The 19788-nt window shown below is 36.2% G+C and overlaps 1 protein-coding gene across 3 annotated transcripts in view; it reads left to right on the top strand.

Annotated features, from left to right (window-relative positions):
• Positions 1 to 19788, top strand: part of GPCPD1 (glycerophosphocholine phosphodiesterase 1) — a 63432-nt gene that overhangs the window by 341 nt on the left and 43303 nt on the right. The window contains exons 2-6 of one of the 3 annotated variants that reach the window (XM_061126638.1): positions 1018 to 1140; positions 5245 to 5321; positions 8304 to 8400; positions 12474 to 12558; positions 18709 to 18784. In XM_061126638.1, the coding sequence (XP_060982621.1) occupies positions 5273 to 5321; positions 8304 to 8400; positions 12474 to 12558; positions 18709 to 18784 (307 nt within the window). In that variant the 5' untranslated portion in view covers positions 1018 to 1140; positions 5245 to 5272. The remainder of the gene's footprint in view (positions 1 to 1017; positions 1141 to 5244; positions 5322 to 8303; positions 8401 to 12473; positions 12559 to 18708; positions 18785 to 19788) is intronic. The other 2 variants (XM_061126637.1, XM_061126639.1) reach the window with 2 other exon arrangements.

Below are 19788 nucleotides of genomic sequence, written 5' to 3'. Positions count from 1 at the left end.
AATCGGTGGGTTACACATGTTTATTGTATTTATCGTTTGCTGCCGCGATTACGCTGTGCTGCCTAGTGCTTAGTTCCCGTATGAAAATTCTGTAGCGTTTTCGGTAATACCAGAATGCATAGACAACGTAAGTATTGGAAGAACCATTTAGGGAACGAAGAAACGTAAATGCAGCAGAACTCGCTCACCGCCAGTCTCTGACTTCATCCATAAGTAATTCGTAGTGTTTTGACAACTGCTGCTTTTCTGAAATTGCTTATCCAAGTAGTCTAGGGCGTGCGTGTATAATTCAGTTATTCCAAGAAACCGAAGTGCCTTACTTTTTTAGGAAAAGGTTCTAGTAATAGACATCAGTGCCCTTGATACAATTTTAAGACAGCTGCCCCTTTTTCTAAAGCTCTACTTTTTCCAAGCTCTAAAGATTACCTTGTGGTAGAAAACCTAGCTCATCGACCCCCCCCCCCCCCCCCACCTCTTTCCCCCTCGCCCGGATATAAAGGAAATCAGGCATGAATCATGAATTCAGTCACGAAGTGTGGAGATCTTTCACCATTGAGACAGCGGTCTAGTCTGATGTAACACATAGAGGAACTGGTTGGATGTTTGGGCTTGATGTTTTCTTCATACTTTTCTTTTGCCCTTCCTATTTCTGCTCAATTTCTATCCACTACTCCCCTCCCGGCCCCTTCTCCCCTCCCCGCCCCACCTTGCTACATTTCTGATAGTTGTGGCTTAACAGAAATAAATACAAGCCATCAGTCCTTTTTCCAACGCCTAACTTTCTGGGTACAAGTAAGTAACATAAGGTAAAACAAACAGGTAAAACTGCACATGGTTCGGTCCGTTCTTCACATCACTAGCGAGAACTGATACTCTAGACAAGATGAGATTAGGAAGTGAAATCGCTCAGTCGTGTCCGACTCTTTGCGACCCTGTGGACTGTAGCCCACCAGGCTCCTCCGTCCGTGGGATTCTCCAGGCAAGAATACTGGAGTGGGTTGCCATTTCCTTCTTCAGGGGATCTTGCCGATCCAGGGATCGAACCTGCGTCTCCCGCGTTGCAGGCAGACACTTTAACCTCTGAGCCACCAGGGAAAGTTCGACTGAAATAGTAACCACAAAGGATATTTCAGTGGCAGAGTGAGTAAAATTTGATATGTACAAAAGTAAGTTGATGAATCAAGTCTTTGTGTATAACTTAACCAGGGGGGAAAAATATATATATATATATATGAAAATAATATCTAGACGTAATGAAAAAAATTTGGAATGGTTTTCTGGCATTGTGTAGAAAGATGATTAATGAGTTTACTGGCTTAATGAAATCTTCAGAACTGCTTTCTTAATAAAAACCCATCATGTCTATGTACACTTGATTAAAGTATTAACTCAGTATACTGGGGTTGGACTAGAGGGGGATCATAATGATCCTTCACCAGGATGAGCAGAAGTTAGCTCCGGAAAGTATAGGCATTTCATATATTGCTTTCTAATATGCACTGAGGAGGCAAAGCTGTTGGAGCCTAGAGAATTGGAAACAGCTTTTTTCTTTGAAAAAATATTTGAAGGGAAACAGTGAAATACGTCTTTTTGGCTAGGAAAAAAATACAATTTTGCTGAAAATACCTGTGACTTCAGTTTAGTTCTAAATTGTACCCCTGTTTGTTTAAATCTCTCTTTTGTTCCCTAAGCTGGCAAGCCAGTAAAGGAATATGTTAGAATAGTTTATTTGATAAAAAGAATAAAGTAAAACTTTGTTTTACTAGTTTTTTTGAAGTATTTTTGAAGTATTTTCAAAAACTAGTATTTTTGAAGTATTTTTAAAATGTAAATTACAGTGTCATTTTGCAAATTATTCGAGTCCTTAAAAAAGTGTTAAAATAGTGTTAAACGCAACTCAAAGTCTCAGATGAGAATGCTGTTTAATACTTAACCTTCAGAAAGCAAAAAATGGAGGTTATGTTTAAAACCAAAGCAAAAACATATCTCAGGAAGCATGTTTTGTACTTGAGGGTATAGGTGAATTAGTTAAATTACATATTCAGTCAGCTCATGTATATAAAATGACTAGCATTTTCCATCTTATTCTTGTTGTATGTATCTAGAAGACCTGTCCCTGTTCAAGTTTAGATTTCCTTTGCATGTTTGGAAGAAGAGGAAATTTTGGTTGTGTAAATTTTTTGTTCCATAACAAAACAATATTTTACTTTGGTGGTAGCAGGGTGCCAAAATGGTACACTTCAGTCCTGCGCCAGAATTTTGGCCTCTGTCCACCATCAAGTAAACTGCTGTAGGAGCAGCTCTGCAGGCTTTTGTTTGGAATGGCCTTAAATTTGGGCATGGCGGGGAGTGGAACTTAAACAGATTATATGACTTTTTTGGCAATCCACGTTGGAGATGATGCTTTGTTCACACCCGGTGAGGTTTTTTTTGGAGGGGTGGGGTTAATTTTGTGCTTGTGTATGCAGCTTTGGTATATAGTACATAATGTAAACTGCAGCTGTTTCCAGACAAGTTACTATAGCCACTCTTACAAGCAACCTTAATAATGAGAGGCTCAGCTGTAATCAGCTAATTCCCTTTTCATAAAATTTAATGCAGTAGAAATTCAGAGATTTTTTTACTAGGTGTTGATTTTAATACATAGGAATAATTACATCTGTTTCCCTAAAATTGGTTAAAACAGTTACTTAAAATTGATCAACAAATAATCAAGTACCAATTTTTAATTATATACATGAGATTGTTCTTAGTCATTGTGGCAGTAAGCATTGGGTGAAAGTTCAGGTTATATGCTGAGGTTGGTTATTCAGCAGTTTGCTGGATGATAGAGCTTTTTGCTTTGTCTCAATTCAGTAACTTAAAAAGCCTAGTTTTTTAGATAGCCTTAAGGTTTCTGCTTGATATGATTGATGTAGATAAATGTAAGATAGATAAATTAAAAGTAGATTGCAGTGCTTCAATGAATCATTTATTTATTAGGAAAGGAAATCGTTCTATTCTTAGGGTTATACTCAGATTCGTATCGAATGAAGGTTATTTGGGTTATATAGGTTAAATGGCGGGTAACAATCTAAAACTCATTTTAGATTTAAAACATTATTTGGCTGTGCTCAAACTGGATGTATTAATATATGTTTTAAATAGATCAGGTTTACTCTTAGACATAGAAAGTAGATTAGCATATGTGGTTTGATCAAGGACAGGCTTTTTTCCCCTCCAGTGTGGAATCTTGGGTTTTCTTACTGAATGGAGTTACTAAATAGGGATTTCTTGAGCCAAATGACGTGAAACCACGTTGACTGATGGTCTTCCTGGTGGCTTAGATGGTAAAGAACCTGCCTGCAATGTGGGAGACCTGGATTCGATCCCTGGGTTGGGAGGATCCCCTGGAGAAGGGAACAGCTACCCACTCCTAGCCTGGAGAATTCCATGGACAGAGGCGCCTGACGGGCTAGTCTGTGTTGTCGCCAAGAGTCCGACACGACTAAGCGACTTTCACTTCACTTGATTATTTACTATATTTACATTTTATAATTGATGTAAGTGAGATGATGCATAGTGACTCTTGATTTTCATTGCAGCCCCCCCTAGGGTTAGTTATTAGAGATTCCTCATCCTTAGCCCTCTTGATACTTGGAGCTGGATAATTATTTGTGGAGAGCTGTTCTATGCATTATATGGTGTTGAGCAGCACTCCCAGCTTTTACCACTAGATGCCAGGAGCATCACCCACAGTTGTGGCAACCAGAAATGTCTCCTGACATTGCCAGATACCCTTAGAGGACAAAATTGCTTCCAGTGGCAACTGCTGCTTTAGATCTATCTGCTTTGACTTGAAAGTGTGGTTAACTGTGGGTGTTCAGTTCAGTCGCTCAGTCGTGTCCGACTCCTTGCGACCCCATGAGTCGCAGCACGTCAGGCCTCCCTGTCCACCACAAACTCCCGGAGTTAGTGTTCATTAAATGACCATTGTGGAGTTGTGCACGTGTTCATAGGGAGGGGAACGGAGCATAGCAAAAATGGAAGAATGCATAGCTGAGAAAGGTACTTCAGGATTTTTTTGGAATAAAATGTGTAAATGCAAATAAGCAATATTTAAGCTGGAAAATTAATGGAAATGACATAAAGACAGTGGAGTTCTTTTAGGAACATTGATGGATTGAGGGTACAAAAGTTTTATTGGAGGTGTTGGGATAGGTTATGTACAATATGATGTGGCCTTTTGTGTGGAGTATGTGTTCTTTCTGTATTTAAATTCTAAAAACTGCGTGAGAATTGATGTACATTAAAATCTTTAAAAATGTCTTAAGTACTTAAATAAAAAGATGGTAAGGTGAATAAGTTGGTTAGGCTGGGAAAAACAGCAAAGAAATTGAAAGCAAGCTGGAATGAAGATGTGGCTAAAGGAGTAAAGGACACCAAGAGCTTAGGGGTTTAGATTTCTGTAAAATAATGGAAGCGATTCGAAGCCAGGGATGCAAGAAACATTCTAATTGACATAAAAATGTATTGTTGGAAAGCGATTGGAAGACAAAATATAAGTAGGAGGCTTGAGTTTTTAAAGAAGTTTAAACTTAGAAAGGCATGTATGTAAGATAAATTCATATCTACAGGGTTTGGTAATAGATTGCAGAGTTGAGACTGCAGGACTGTAGTAATGATGGCCCTATAGTTAATAAAGAGAAACTCGAAAAGTGATTTGTGGGGGAATGGGTTTTGTCTTTTTTAAGCCATTGATCATTTAGAAGCAGATTCTCAAACTTGTTACAAAACATAACCAGTTTGTTTCAGTGGATGGTACTTAAGTTCTTTGGTTGTTTTCTTGTTATTAAAATTGGAACTTTCTTAATTAAAGTAAAAATATTCTTGAGCCAAGCTTTTTTCTGTCTGTAATTGTGTGTGTGTATATTTCCCTCCACTGTAAACATGAGCCTGGTCAGGAAAGATAGGTGGAGTTCAAAACAGCTGCTTATTAGAGGAGTAACTGTGTGACAAGATAGTCTTGAATTCTAAAAAAAAAAGCTTGGACACACTTGTTTTGAAGTTTTTTCTGGTCCATGCATTCTTACAGAATAGGTTTGTAACATTAGGCCCTAAGACTTGCCAGGTGATTCCCAAATAATTCAATCTTTCTCAATATAAAGTCTCTGAAATCTTCATTTTTGTTTTGTGCTTTTTAGCTTATTTCTTGGTGGTAGTTATCTAGATATACTATAAATGACATCATCTTTTTCTTTATAGCACGACATCCTAAAATAAATCCATCAGAATGACACCTTCTCAGGTTACCTTTGAAATAAGAGGAACTCTTTTACCAGGTATTGTAAAGCTTTACTTTTAAACATTTAAAAAAATTACATTTTTCTTATCTGGATTATCTTAAATATAGAGTTGTTACTAGAGTAGACCTAATTTTTATTTATTTTTTAAATATCTTTCTAATTTTTAGATGAAAGTATCTTCAGGGCATGCCTGATAACGGAAATGTGCTTGGAACATAGTAAGCTCAAGGAGAAAAACAAAAAGCTGTCTCAAATAATGTCTTATTCTCATATTTTCCAGGAAAGCTGTGAATTTTGCATAGGATAAAGATATTTGAGCCATGTTTTTTTTGGTCACACCCACAGCTTGTGGGATCTTAGTTGTTCCCTGACAAGGGATTGAACTTGGGCCCTCAGCAGTGAGAGAGATTTTTAAGTTGCATGAAAATGATGGAAATGTTTCTAGTGTGAAAAGTTGGTTAAATATTTGGCTAAGATAAATTTGTTCCTTACTTGTACATCTATTTTTTAAAACTTCATTGTATTTTTTGCTGTCTACTAAAGCAGTGTGAAATAATTTTAGTGTAAGGTAGCACGTCAGAGCAATCACACCTTGGGACTTCCCTGGTAGTACAGTGGTTAAGACTCCTTCCTGGCTTCCATTGCAGAGGGCATGAATTCTATTCTTTTTCAATCCCTGGTCAGGGAACTAAGATCCTACATGCCTGCATAGTGTAGCCCAAAAAATGAACAACCGAAAAATACAGTATCATGCCTGGGTTATATACTTCCTTGTTTAATGCACTCTGGTTATTCTGGCCAGTCCTCAAATTTGTTGCATTCCTTTTCTCCTTTGGGGCTTTCTCAAATTGTTTCCTTTGTTTAGATCTGTGCCCCTTCCCACCACCTCTTAACTAACTCATTCTATATATCAAGCATCTTTGATCCAGTAGCTATTATAGCACCTGATAGTGTGTATTTGTCTAACACACGTTCTTAGCCAAGATGATCTTATACAGCTCCACCTCTGGGCAAGATTCTGCAGGTTGAAGATTGCTGGTCCCTTGGGTCCAGTACTCACCTCTTATCTAGTGTGTAACCTCCTTTGTGGAGAGAAGACTGCAGACCTGTATCTTTTATTGACTTTTGTTCATAGGCAGTTTAAGCTAGAAGGGGCTGACCATGTCAGACAAATAGGATGACCGCAGAATTGGCTCTAGAGGAGTCAGCTTGACAAGGTGTAATTCCTGAAGGACTAGAGGGAAGATAGTGGTAGATGTGAATGTAGGTGAATCTAAGTGGGAGGAAAGGAGGTGGAGGGACAAGAAGGACTCTCACCTTCCACCTAAATATTGTGTTACCTTAATTTCCTCCCCAAAGCAACGAGGAAGTATTCTCTGCTAAATGTGGAGTGAGTGCAGAGAGGGGTGAAGTTAGAGGGAACAAGTTAAAAAGAGTGTGTGGCAGTACTGTTTGAAATTCCTTTAGTTAGCATTCAAGTCTCTTGATAAATGAAAGCCAATGAAAGAAAGTGGTCTATTCTAGTAAAAAGTTTCCCTTTTTTCCCCCTCATAGAAGCCATATTCAAAGGCAATCAACAGAAAGAGTAACATTGTAGGAGGGTATTGGTAAAATGGGGAGCTTTTATATAGAAGGAAAGTAACCAAGTTTGTCCAAGTTTCACTTTTTTCCATGTTTGATACATGTTCTTTCCAGAGCAGAGAGTAGCTACTGTTTTGTGTGGGAATAGGAAATAACTGAGTCTATGAAAAAGTTTGATGAGACGCTCCTTTATAAAAGAAGTATAACAGGCCTGAGTCAGTGATTTTACGGTAATCTATACTTTGAGCTAGGAACCATCTCATATGCTATACATATGCATAGCAGCATATGTGATCTTGAGAATAAACATTTGTGCCTTGTATTTAACAAAAGTGTTTATCTTTCTTTAAATCAGAAAAGGTAGTGATAACCTAAGTTAATTGCAAAAAAAAAAATCTGATTAAGGATTGGTGAATATTTTAACATGAAATCTTTATGTATAACCACCATATGCCTTTATAGACATGTATTTAGAACCCTGAAAACTTCTGAATGACTATCACACTTGTGATTTTAGTTAAGTTTTAGACAGTCCAAGTATACAAAATGCTCATGCAGGTCGCTAAAGCCAAGTATAGCTTCAGTCTTACTAGAATAGTGTCCAAAGCTTGGAAGCCAGGCTATACAGAGTATGAAGGAGTTTGTCCTGAAGTTTTGTTCATTTGGGCTCAGTTCATTGTCTTTTTCTTCATGGATTTTAATTATAATAATTCAGAATGTGTTGATACATAAGTTAAAGACTTCTGCATACTTACATTCAAGAATTTGTAGACTTTTCCTAAATGTGTGAAATCAGCAAATATAGGTGATGTTGGTTTGTGTGTTGAGAAGTGTTCAGATGAAGTGTGATAGTCTTTTTTTTTTTTTTTTTTAGTAAGGAATACTAGATTTTTCACTAGTCTTGTATTGAGGGTTTTTTTTTTTTTTAAGTGATGGCTACATTGCTCATGTCCCATTGATAATTTTCTTGATCTTTAACTTCTTGATAGCCACTGTTTGAGTTCCTGGAAAATATCAATTATTATTTCTCTAAGATACTTATATGTCTTTAGTGTTTGCCCATTTAAGTTGGAAGCTGCCTTGAAGACAAGGACAATGGTTTGATCACTTTGTCTTCTTGGTGCTCATTATTGGCTCAGTAAGTAATTGAAAAATGAAGAAAATTCTGTCCCTGTACAACCTTCTTTTTCTCTGCCTTTGGTTCTGTAGAGGTGGGTCAGGTTAATAATGCAGGTGTAATCAAAACAGAAAACACCCCCCCCCCCAAAAAAAAAAAAAAAAACCACAGGGGCTAGTGTGTGTGCTACCTGGGTTTAAACCCATTTCTCCAGTGAATCCCTTTCATCTCTGTTAAAGGGGACTCTGTAGCCTGTTAAACCAGTGCAACGTCCTAAAACAAAATGAGATGTTCCTACTTAACCCATTATGTTTTTTTAGGAGAGGTTTTTGCAATATGTGGAAGCTGTGATGCTTTGGGAAACTGGAATCCTCAAAAAGCTGTGGCTCTTCTTCCAGAGAATGAAACAGGTGAAAGGTAAGCATGGACATGTCATAGTACCAAATAATTGTGACATTCAGATTATAAACTTGTTTTTTTTTTTTTAAGGTATCTTGGTGTATTTTTCTTTTAATTTTTAGCAAACTTATCACATATGCATAGAGAGTAAAGTCATTTTACAAACTTTGCTGTGAAAAACAAGTTCCTTTGTTTCTCAGTTTTGACCTCTCAAATAGTTTCAGGTCTTGGCTGTTAGCTGCATCTTTTGGTACTAATATCATATTTCTAAACAGGCTTATATTGTTTCTTATTTTAAAAATCTTTTTAAGACATTGTCTTTGGCTTCTTGTTACATAGTCTTTTTAAAAGACCTAATTTTTGCTTTAGCATAAGAAATAATTTTCTTGAGACATGTATACTATTAAAAGCAGAGAGTGGAACACATCATTAGAATTTTTAGCTAATGAAATGAGTTCACTACTGACATTAATTACAGCACTAAACTTAGCATGGGTGTGTTGGTGCATTGGAGTGGAGAAAGAAGGGCCTGGGTGCCAGTTTCAGTTCTGTAGTTAACAGTGATTTGAGGCAGATTTCTGTATTTCTTAAGCCTCAGTTCCCTCATCTACATGGTTAAGAGGTTAGGATAGAATCAGCGATGTCAACAGTGGTAATCCTTCTCTTGCAGATCTTTTGAAGTGTTACTGATTGTCAAGATGTATGTGTGGGGGTGAAGGAGAGATGAGATTGTAAGTAGTGTACAAATACATGCAGTGCCCCCAGGGAGAAACATCAGATTAGATGATTATTAAGCAGTTCTACTAAAACTGTGGCCTTTAGACCCAGTGTTAGACAAAAAACATTTTTTATTAGTGCATGATGTGAGAAATGCACAAATTGAGAGCAAGTGTTTTGAAATGCTTAACGGCAGTTTGACATTGCTAGGACACCGATACATGTAATGGACTTACTGAACTGGATGTGTTGTGGACCAGAAGTATTGGTAGGGTAACACAAACAAACAGAAACTGGTCCTTCACAGCAGATAGTTTGAGGAGCACAGGGAAATAACAGGGAAAGTAGAACAAGACCATAATGTTAGCTTAGGAAAAGAAAACAAACACATAGAATACCATTTTCTGTGTCATTTGTGTGACACATTTTCTCAGCCAGTTCTCTTCCGTTAAGTTAAATTCTGTTGACAAATGATATTGGGATCACAGACAAATGAAATGTTTATTCTCTTCAAGTGGCTATTTTTTCCTTGATTTGTGGATCCATCACTCTTGTCTGAGGTGAAACCTCATGTCCTTTCGAACTTGTTTACCTCTCTCCGCTCTGAATTCTTAAGCTGCCCATTATCTGTCTTCTCATTGCAGTGCCTTCTCTTGTTGTGAAGCAGGGCGCTAGGGCCTGAGGGCTTCAGTAATTGTAGCGCGTGGGTGCCATTGTTGTGCATGGGCTTAGTTGCTCCCTGGAATTTGGAATCTTCCAGGACCAGGGACTGAACCCATGTCTCCTGCATTGGCAGGCAAATTCTTAACCACTAGACCCAGGAAAGTCCTGAAACCACTTAAAAAAAATTATTTAAAAAGGACTTTAGATGATTTAAAGCACTTTTTTTAAAAGAGGCTTTTTTAAAAAAGTACATATGCTTAGGCCCTACTCCTGGAAGATGGATAAACAGTGCACGGGAGAGGGATCCCAACACATTTTTAAAGCTTCATATTCTACTGTGCACATTTAGGGCAAGTTTCACTTAATCTGGTTGATTCTATGTATGAAATAATACTGGACAGTTGCCATAATTTTGGTAGCAGAGATGGGAGCTAAGTTTCACCCCAGAGTTGGTAGAATCTGTCAGAGCCCTGTGTTGAAGAGGATTCTGAGGCTTGTCAGGGAGAAGTCGTCAGGGCACATGTGCTGAGCATTCGCTCTGCCCTTGCTGTGCAGCAGTGCTTCTCAGCCAACCGTGTGCATCCAGTGTATCGAGCTCCATGTGACCAGGCTTCACCCCACACCTATGAAACCAGTCTCCCGAGGTGGAGCCAAGACACATGTATTTCATTATTGCCAGGTTAATCTGATAGTTGTAGCTGGAGACCAGGGGTGACAGCTGGTTGTGGATATTTGTTAGAGACCAGAATTGAGTCAGAGTAAGGGTAATGCCTTAAGTCTGTCTTGGCAGAGCCAGGTGGGGAGCAGTGCTAACCATCTGGTGTCATGGAAGAACACTCGGAGCTCCTGTTTATAGTCACTGAACTATTCATGCTGAATTAATGTTTGAGTAATGACCTATGATATGGGCTCTCAAACTCAAGTGTTCATCATCAGAGCCTGGAGGCTTGTTAAATTACCGAGTGCTTGGGCCCTCCCCCGGAGTTTCCAATTCAATAGTTCTAGATGTATTCTGAGATTTTGCATTTCTACAAGCTCCCAGGTGATATGATGGTCCTGAGACCACACTTTAAATGCTATTGGTCTATGATTTGAGGTTAAGAATGACTTCTACATGTCACTCCATGTAACTCCATGGCTGATTCATGTCAATGTATGACAAAACCCACTGAAATGTTGTGAAGTAATTAGCCTACAACTAATAAAGAAAAAAAGAAAAAAAAATAAATCACATCACTAGCTGACTACTGGAAAAACCAAAAAAAAAAAAAAAAAGAATGACTTATAATCTTGAATTGTAGTGAATTCTTTCACTGTTGAGTCCATACTTTAGAAATAGCGTTTAGAATATGTTAGAATAGCATAGTTCAAAGGAAGACATTAAGTTTTAAGACTTACTTACAAACAAGTAAGACACAGACTCTGCTTGACTAGGGGGTAATAGCTAGAGGCTGGGCAGGAGAATAAGAGACAGTGGAAACAGGCGGTTAAGTCAGTGACCTTAGCCTCAAAGCCTCTTAGCAGCCATGTAAGATCACTAGCTAAGTGAAAAGTGAAGAGATTCAGAAGTCTGCAGTGCTTCTTGCCTTTTTTTGTATGGAATATTTCTGGTTCCTTTGTATGACTCACTGTTTAGGTCTCAGCTCAGACAGCTCTTGTTGAGGTCTCCCTCCAAAATTTGTCCCGTCAGAAAGATCAGCTAGTCCTTCCTATGTTTGTTTGTCTACTCATGTAAGCAAGCAGTTCCCTTGAAGATACGACTTTTTCTGCCTTACTCATCACTATGTTTGATGCCTAAAGCTCATCTTCTCTGTACATCAGTGCCAAAATGAATCTTGGAGACAGAGTTTTGGTTAAAGTAGAAAGGGACAGCTTTATTGCTTTGCTAAGCAAAGCAGGCCACAGTGGTCTAATCCCCTCAAAACTATGTGTCCCTGACCCAGCAATACTACTTCTGGGCATACACACCGGGGAAACCAGATCTGAAAGAGACACGTGCACCCCAATGTTCATCGCAGCACTGTTTATAATAGCCAGGACATGGAAGCAACCTAGATGCCCATCAGCAGACGAATGGATAAGGAAACTGTGGTACATATGTGTCCCAAATTGGGAAAGATAGTCAAAAGTATTATAGTAATTGCCTAAAGAAGGCATGATCAACTCGGTGGACATTTCTTCTGATGGGTGAGATAAATGGGAGTCAACTTCATCAACCTTCAGGTCTAACGGGTTTGGGGTCTTCATGCTTGTGGGCTGCATGCCATTAACTTCTCCCACCTGGAGGGGATTTCAGTATCTGTAAAATAGCTCAAAGATAACTGTTGTATGCATCCTTAATAGGGAAATAGGACCTTGCGACTAGGCTGCTCTTAACTGTTCCTTTCTCCGTGGTCTTGCATCCCCTCTGTTCCCTAATTAAGAACTGCTGGAATCTGCCCATTGTAACTCAGGGAAGGTCATGGAGACTGAATGAAGGTTGTTTCCTATTAATCAAAGAAATGGGGGACACAAAGGTCTTGTGTCCAGGAGCTCCCTGGGGCCTGGCATGGTATTATGTTCCCAGTTCCCAATTGATATCAGGCCTCAAGTAAAAATTTTTGTAGGCTAAATGGTATTGATTACACATCTTACTTGAAGGATTTTATGAATTAATGAAGTCTTGCATTTTAGTTTGATACTGATGCTGCTGCTTTCTTTTTTTCTCACAGCATGTTATGGAAAGCAACCATTGTACTCAGTAGAGGAGTATCAGTTCAGTACCGCTATTTCAAAGGGTGCTTTTTAGAACCAAAGGTATGTTTTCTTTATCTAGTTTCCAGTTTCTTTAGAACACTTCTTTCAAAAGCAAATAACTTAAGTTTGGAAACATTAAAAGTAAAATGAGTTTGTTTTGATCAAATAAGGAAAAAAGAACTCTAGATTAATAATGTTTCAGTACCCAAAAGAAAGGAAATAGCCACTTCAGAGGCAGACAGTGTGTGCAGTGGAATTTTTTAAAGACTAATAGTAAGTATGTTCTGCAATATTCTTATCATGAAATTGGTTTTAATGATAAATGTTCTTGATAGGTGTGCATTTTCTATAACTTTTGTAAACTAGTTAGTAACCAGTAGTAAGGGTTTTTCTGTTTGTTTCATGTTTTTAATTTGTCTGTGGTAAAATATATTTAGAGGAGTATATAGCCAACTCTTAAGTAACTGTTTTAAAAATTATTTCACTGCAGCCAGCTCTTAGTGGCTGCATTAACTGCTATCAAAACTGAAGTCATTCTTTATAGATTTTTTTCAGTGATGCTGTTGATAAATCAGGATCTTTTCTAAAGGCTTTGGAGTGTCAATTAGCTCTCAATCTGCTTGCTCACAATGGCTTATTATTTTGGGATCATTTTCATGTTTAGAAAAGAAAATAAATTCTTATTTTAAAGATAGTTGCTTGCTGAAAGGATTCTTTTCTTTCAGATTTTTATCTGAGCACACATTGGGCTGCATGTGAAAAAGAGCTTAAGCGGGAGTCTAGGAAGCAGAAAGTGGATTAGATCTTTTTAAAAATGTATTTCCCTGTGGGGTCCTTGAATACTATTACATGTGAGAAAAAAAAATGCAAGCAGCCACTGTTTCCTCAGTCTCTTTAGCCACCATTATAAAAAAAAAACAAACTGACAAACCCACTTCAGCTGTCTTTTGCACCTATTACGTTTCTTATTCCAAAAATATATTGTGAATATACATAGTAATTAAAATTAAATTACATTATAGTTGATCATTATGTTGGCTTATCTTGACAATAGTCTCACTTTAATGGCTTGGGAAAAGATCATTTATTTGGCTGAGGGGTTGTGCATTGTGGCAGAATTCTTTAGTATACAGTGAACATTTGTGCATAGAATGTTGATCATAGCTCTCGTGACTAAGCTTATTTGAGGATCCTAGTATATGAAATCTGTAACATGTGAAATTAACTAAATTTTACTTAAGGGGGCATATGGACAAGAAAAATCATAATGAATCCTTTGGGCATAGTTTCCTAAAGTAAGACTGTTGGCAACACAGGTCAAATTAAGCCAATCTATTTTCTCTTTTCATTGAAGATGTAACCAAAAGCAGCAAATCAATCCAAAATGTCTTTTCAAAAAATTGGCAAGAATTCTGTTTACAGTAAGAAACAAGTTTTTCCCCTTGTAATACTTGCAAAAGTTTACAGTATGTGTTGGTGAGTGTGTTTCTTTAAGTAGGTGCTCTGTATCGTGTACACATGTACCGTGTGATGCAGGGGCTGCCATGGTAAGTATGTTTTTCATGGAATAGAGTAAATAGCCACATAATAAATTCCATGCATATGGCTAGAGATTTTTTTCCCCCACATGCCAGCTTAAAGTGACGCTTTTCTTTTTAAAGTTGGTGGCGCTTTTTAAATGAATAATGATTTTAAATAGAAACTTTGTCTCAATTGTGCAATGATAGAAACAATGTGCGAGGAATCTAAAATTGTGAAATGATGTAAAGCATTAGAGTATATATTTTATGAATGTAAAGAATGATTGGAAAGAAAAATAATTATAAAAGCATTGAAAAACTGAAATGGGTAATAAGGTTAATTTTACTGAGTCAAAAGTTTTTGGTAGTCTATCTTGGCAGTTGTAGAACCTAAGCCAAAAATCTTGTAATGTTGTCACTTGACCTTCAGAATTCAGCTTCCTCATCTATAAAATGAAGGGTTTGAACTGTAGATTTTTTAGGTTCCTTTCATTGCTAAAACTTTTCTATAGAACATTTTACCATTCATAGTTTCTCTTCATAATTTGCTCTTTCTGGCATATTCCTCTTAGTTTAGAAGAGTCTTGAGGTCCTTTTTCTCCTAATTTTTCATATTCTTATACTTTGTAGAATTAGAATAAGGTATTAATAATTGAATTTTAAAATAATTTTACAGGTAACAGATATATTTTATTTAAACATAACACACAAAAATAGTAGATATTCTTGGAATGGAAACATTGCTGTCAGTCTGCAGATAACCCATTATTTTCACATCTTCACCAAAGATAATTTTTGAATTAACATGTAACTTAAACATTTTTAAATCCATGTTCACCCCTTTTTATTTGTGGCTGGAATTAGGGATTGTCTCATACTGAGATTATATTGTCTTTGAAATTTTTCATTCATTTCAGTGAAGCAGCTCTTTATTTTACAATAACATCTACTTTTAATTTTTACAGGTGTTAACATTCACTCATAATTAGATTCATTACAAATTCTTTTATCTTGTGGTTAATCTCCCTTGGTTTTTGTTTAAATCTTTTAATAGAAGAATCAATCATCTGATAGGCACAGTTGTTTCTTACTGGTCTTATTAAAAATAGTGATTTTTAAATAATTATGTATCTGGCCTCTGACATAGATTAAAAATTCTTCAGAGTCGCTTTCTTTTTCTTTTCTTTTTTATGGAGACATCAATAGTTTAATGGATGGGGAAGCTTGCATGTATGAAACAAATCTTGGAGCAACACCCGACTGTGTGCAAACCTTGGCAGGCAGGACATGGTAGCAGTCTTCACTGTGGGTGGGGAATGGGGGAATTACCAGTTGCAGGGAAATTGACTTCAGGTGTGAGCTCCTTTCACATGGGCATTTGTTTCAAAATTGTAGAAAGAAAACAGTGAAATTTCTAAAATTTACACTTAACAGTTTTTATGATAGTTGAAAGCAGTAATATTACATGATAGTGATAATTTTGCTTGGTGGTTTGTTAAAAGCAAAAACTGCACTCTATATGTTATATAATCTTTCTTGTTTCTCAGTGCTTGATGTAGCTGAATGATGTCAATCAATAACTTTAAGAAAGCAGTCAATATGATATTTTTCTGGAAACTTTTTTTTTTGGTATTTTTGTTAACATCCATTTTGAAAAGTGTTCCAGCAATCATCTGATTTAATACATACTAAGATGGGCTTCCCTGATAACTCAGTTGTTAAAGAATGCACTGGCAATGTAGGAGACCCTGGTTCGATTCCTGGGTCAGGAAGATCCCCTGGAAAAGGGAAAGGCTACCCACTCCAGTATTCTGGCCTGGAGAAATGAAATCTATGGACTGTATAGTCCATGGGGTTGCAAAGAGTCGGACACGACTAAGTGACTTTCAATAATAATAATAAAAATAAGATGTGGAATAACTGTAACAGTACTGTTATTAGAATACTGTCTTGGGCTAATAGTTACTTTTTTTCTCCAGAGAGCCACCTTGCGTTTCACTCTGAAACACTTAACATTTTGATAGTCTTTTATGGAATGGAACTCTTGTTTTTTCTAAGATCTTGAAGAGTGACTTATTACATTTAGAGTATTTAGAAGCACTGCATGTTTTGGAATTGTTACCGAGATCTTTAATTTCCCAGTGCCCAAGTATTAAATTTTTTGTTTTAAAAAATATTAGTAAAAAAAAAAAAGTAAGCTAAAATTTAAGATTACCTTCTGAAGTTTAATAAAGTAGGCATTACAATTTTGGAAATTCAGTGTGTTTTAAGATTTGGTTCATTTGTCAGTACTGTAACATTTTATGTACCAATCATGAATTTTTAGTGTGAATGCTAGTAGACTCACTTACAAGCCATCTATTGAATTGGCCCTTTGGACTGCTCCTCAAAACTCCATTCTGTTCAAGCCTAGTTTGCTTTATGCTATGATCAGAGGGTTTGTTACTAAAACAGACAGGGGTGAGGTTTTTAAACTTAATCACTAAAATATGTTCACTTTCAAATGTTTAATCCATAGGGTTATTCTTAAATGATTATAGATACTGCAGTCAACACTTTGTGAAATTCCCCTGATACCAGAATTAAAAAAAAAAACAGACTCTCTTCTCACTTTTAATGCCGGCTGGTATTTACTGTTACATTCATGGCACCCTTTCAGGTCACATTTCATTAGTAACTTTTGTAACAATATGGATCTATACCATTTTTGTAGCAAAGAGGATTTTTTTTTGAGGTGGCTGCAGAGGACATGGGGGTTTGGAAGAAGGGAATAGGTTAGTTAGTTCTGGTTCCCCGTTATTGCAAAGAAACATTCCTATTTTTAATATATATATGCATCTTTTGAAATTATAAAGTTATATCTGTGAAAATACAGAAAAATGACAGCAAAAAGTTTTAGTAAAAAATACCTAACAGATGCAGGATCAAATATTCCTCATTTTTAAACATAATTCACTGTATTTTAAGATGAACACTTTCACATTACATTTTTAAAAAATGTCTGCACAGTTTATTATCAATTCACAAGTGAACACTTAAAACAAGGATGCATTTAGCCGGAGAAAATGAGTTCCTGAATTGTCCCAGGATTAAGGAATTGAATGTATATCTTATGCAATGTTAGTTTTCAAACTTTGAAAGTTTGCAAGTTTTAAATAAGGTTTTAGCCTCTGGATATTTTAAGTAGGAGAATTCTCTCTTGCCTAACTTGTTACATACTTACTATCATTTGGCACATTTATTACATCAATAATGAAATCCTAGAAAAAGTTATAAAGAGTATTTAATGCCATCTGCAGATGTACTACAGGGAGAGATGTACATGTTCCAGACTTAGAGTATGTATAGTACATACCTAGAAAAGAGTTTGAATATGTGAAAATATTGATAGTGATTGTAAGTGATGTGATAATGGGTGATTTTGTTTTCTTTCTGCTTTTTTGTATTTTATTAAATTTCTTTTTCAGGAGGAAAAAGTACCTTGTTAGGTTATAGTTTGAAATTTTGCTTTTAAAATATGTAAAGGATTGTTTTTGGGATATACGTTTAATTAGTCAAGGTTTTTTTTTTGTTGTTTTTTTTTTTAATGAAAATTAGGAAGCACTTCATACTTTAGTTCCTTAGGAACACTCAAAGGCTCTTTGAGGTAGTTTATTTTAGGTTTTAAATTGCTGTAGACATTATCAACAATACATAAGGCTGGACTTTCGGTGGCTCAGATGGTAAAGAAACAGCCTGCAATGTATAGGATACCTGGGTTCGATCCCTGGATTGAGAAGATGCCCTGGGGAAGGGATTGGTTACCCACTCCAGTCTTCTTCCTTGGGAAATCCCAGGTACAGAGGAGCCTGGTAGGCTACAGTCCATGGGGTTGGCAAGAGTCAGACATGACTGGGCAACTAACACTTTTACTTTCACTTTGTTTTTAGTAAGACAACTTGATAACAGAAGACAAGTATTATAATTTTTCACACTGTATGAATTTATAAACTTCAAGGCATGAAGAGTAAAACTGGATGCCTACTCCCATTTAATTAAACTTGTTCTTCAGATTTAACCCATGCATGTTTCCTTTCCTGAAGGAAAGGGCTTCTTGTGCTCCTTAAAAGCACTGGTTACTTTGATATGAGGATCTGATATTTTTCCTGTTACCTACTTACCTGTTTTTAAATACATGAAATGAACTTTATGATGCCTTCTAGTTCCTTGCATACTTGCGATAATTGATCTTGCAGTATTTGTTCTTACTGTTTATTTCTACCGGAGAGTTTCAGCTTTTTCCAAACCCTTGAAGAGTTACTTCAGACGAGATACTTCTTCCAGTAATCACATTGACTGCCAACATATGGAACATAATGTATATTTGCTGTTAATTTAACTCAGAACAGAGTATCAGTTAAAGATTAAACTGAGTATTGTAGGCAGATTAAAGAATGGGTTTAGAACGGTTTTATGTGCCAGTTCATCTCATTTTTCTTTGTTTACTGCCTCACCCTCATTTTCTTCCAGCATTCATCATATTTTGTGACCTGTTACATTTCTTATTTGGGGCATATAATATTGATATTAACAGGGTGAATCTCTTGGTTTCATGCTTAGTATAAGACTTAGGCCACAAACATCTAATGACATCATGGGTAGAAAATAAGATACAAAAAATTATTGCAGACGTTTAACTTTTAAATTGCAGACTATCGGTGGTCCATGTCAAGTCATAGTTCACAAGTGGGAGACTCATCTACAACCACGATCAATAACCCCTTTAGGTATGGGCATTAACTGCATCTGTTTGAGGCATATGCATAAAGTTACTAATATGCTGCACATTGGCTTAGTGGGATTTAATAAGTATTTATTTTAAAGTTTAAGGTAAATGCATTGTCAATACTACAAGTTTCACTTAGTGTCTTACTTTCAAAACTAAGCAGTTCTTAATTGCCTTTCTTCATAAACTTAATTAGAAACCTTTGCCTAGTTATTTTTAATTTCTTGGATTAGATGACTTTATGGAATATATATTTCCATTTGGAGTAGTTAGAAAAGTTTGTAAAATAGCATTTTTCTTAACTGAGCATCTGTCTGTGGCTTTGATTACTTGCTCAGAGAACTTAGAGAACATTCAAGGAAAGAACTAACACAAAACAGTGATTCTTTTAACTTTGAGTAGTATGTTATTTTATTTATTGTGTGTGTGTGTTTTTTTAAACTAGTGAATATTTGAATAAACTTGTATGAATGAATTCAAATTTCCTGGTCGTAGCAGACATTTTCCCCCAATACCCTGCTGGCTATGTTAAAGTTGCTATTCAGATAATTTTTTTTTGTTTGTTTAAATGTTATTTAGTTTTTGTATGCCTAACAGTGGCATTTCTCTTCATACAAGTATTTTTGAATTTCCTTTTCCATACTGAAATTGAAATTTGAAATTCTTTTCACATACATTAAATTACCCGCTTGGTTTCATGTATAAATTAGTGCTGAGAAATCTTTTAGTTTCTAGAGAAAATTATAATTTAAAGATAATAAATGGCTTGTTAGTTACTAGCTTAGATTAGAAAATAATGAGTGATTCTGCTTTACCCTGCATCAAGGACACATCTCTTTAAACAAATATCTTGTTCTATCCTCTGTTGGATTTTCTTTTTGCATGTTTTAATACATTTCTGATATTATATTTAGAATTGTTATGATAATGTACTTTAGAATTATACTGAGGTTGGAAATTATTAGGAATTGAATATTTTAAAAATGCATTTTGAAGCATCTTGCA

The sequence above is a fragment of the Dama dama genome, chromosome 23 (assembly GCF_033118175.1).
Source record: "Dama dama isolate Ldn47 chromosome 23, ASM3311817v1, whole genome shotgun sequence".
Taxonomy (NCBI): Eukaryota; Metazoa; Chordata; class Mammalia; order Artiodactyla; family Cervidae; genus Dama; species Dama dama.
The sequence above is the reverse complement of the archived record's forward strand: the minus strand, read 5'-3'. Positions and strand labels throughout refer to the sequence as shown.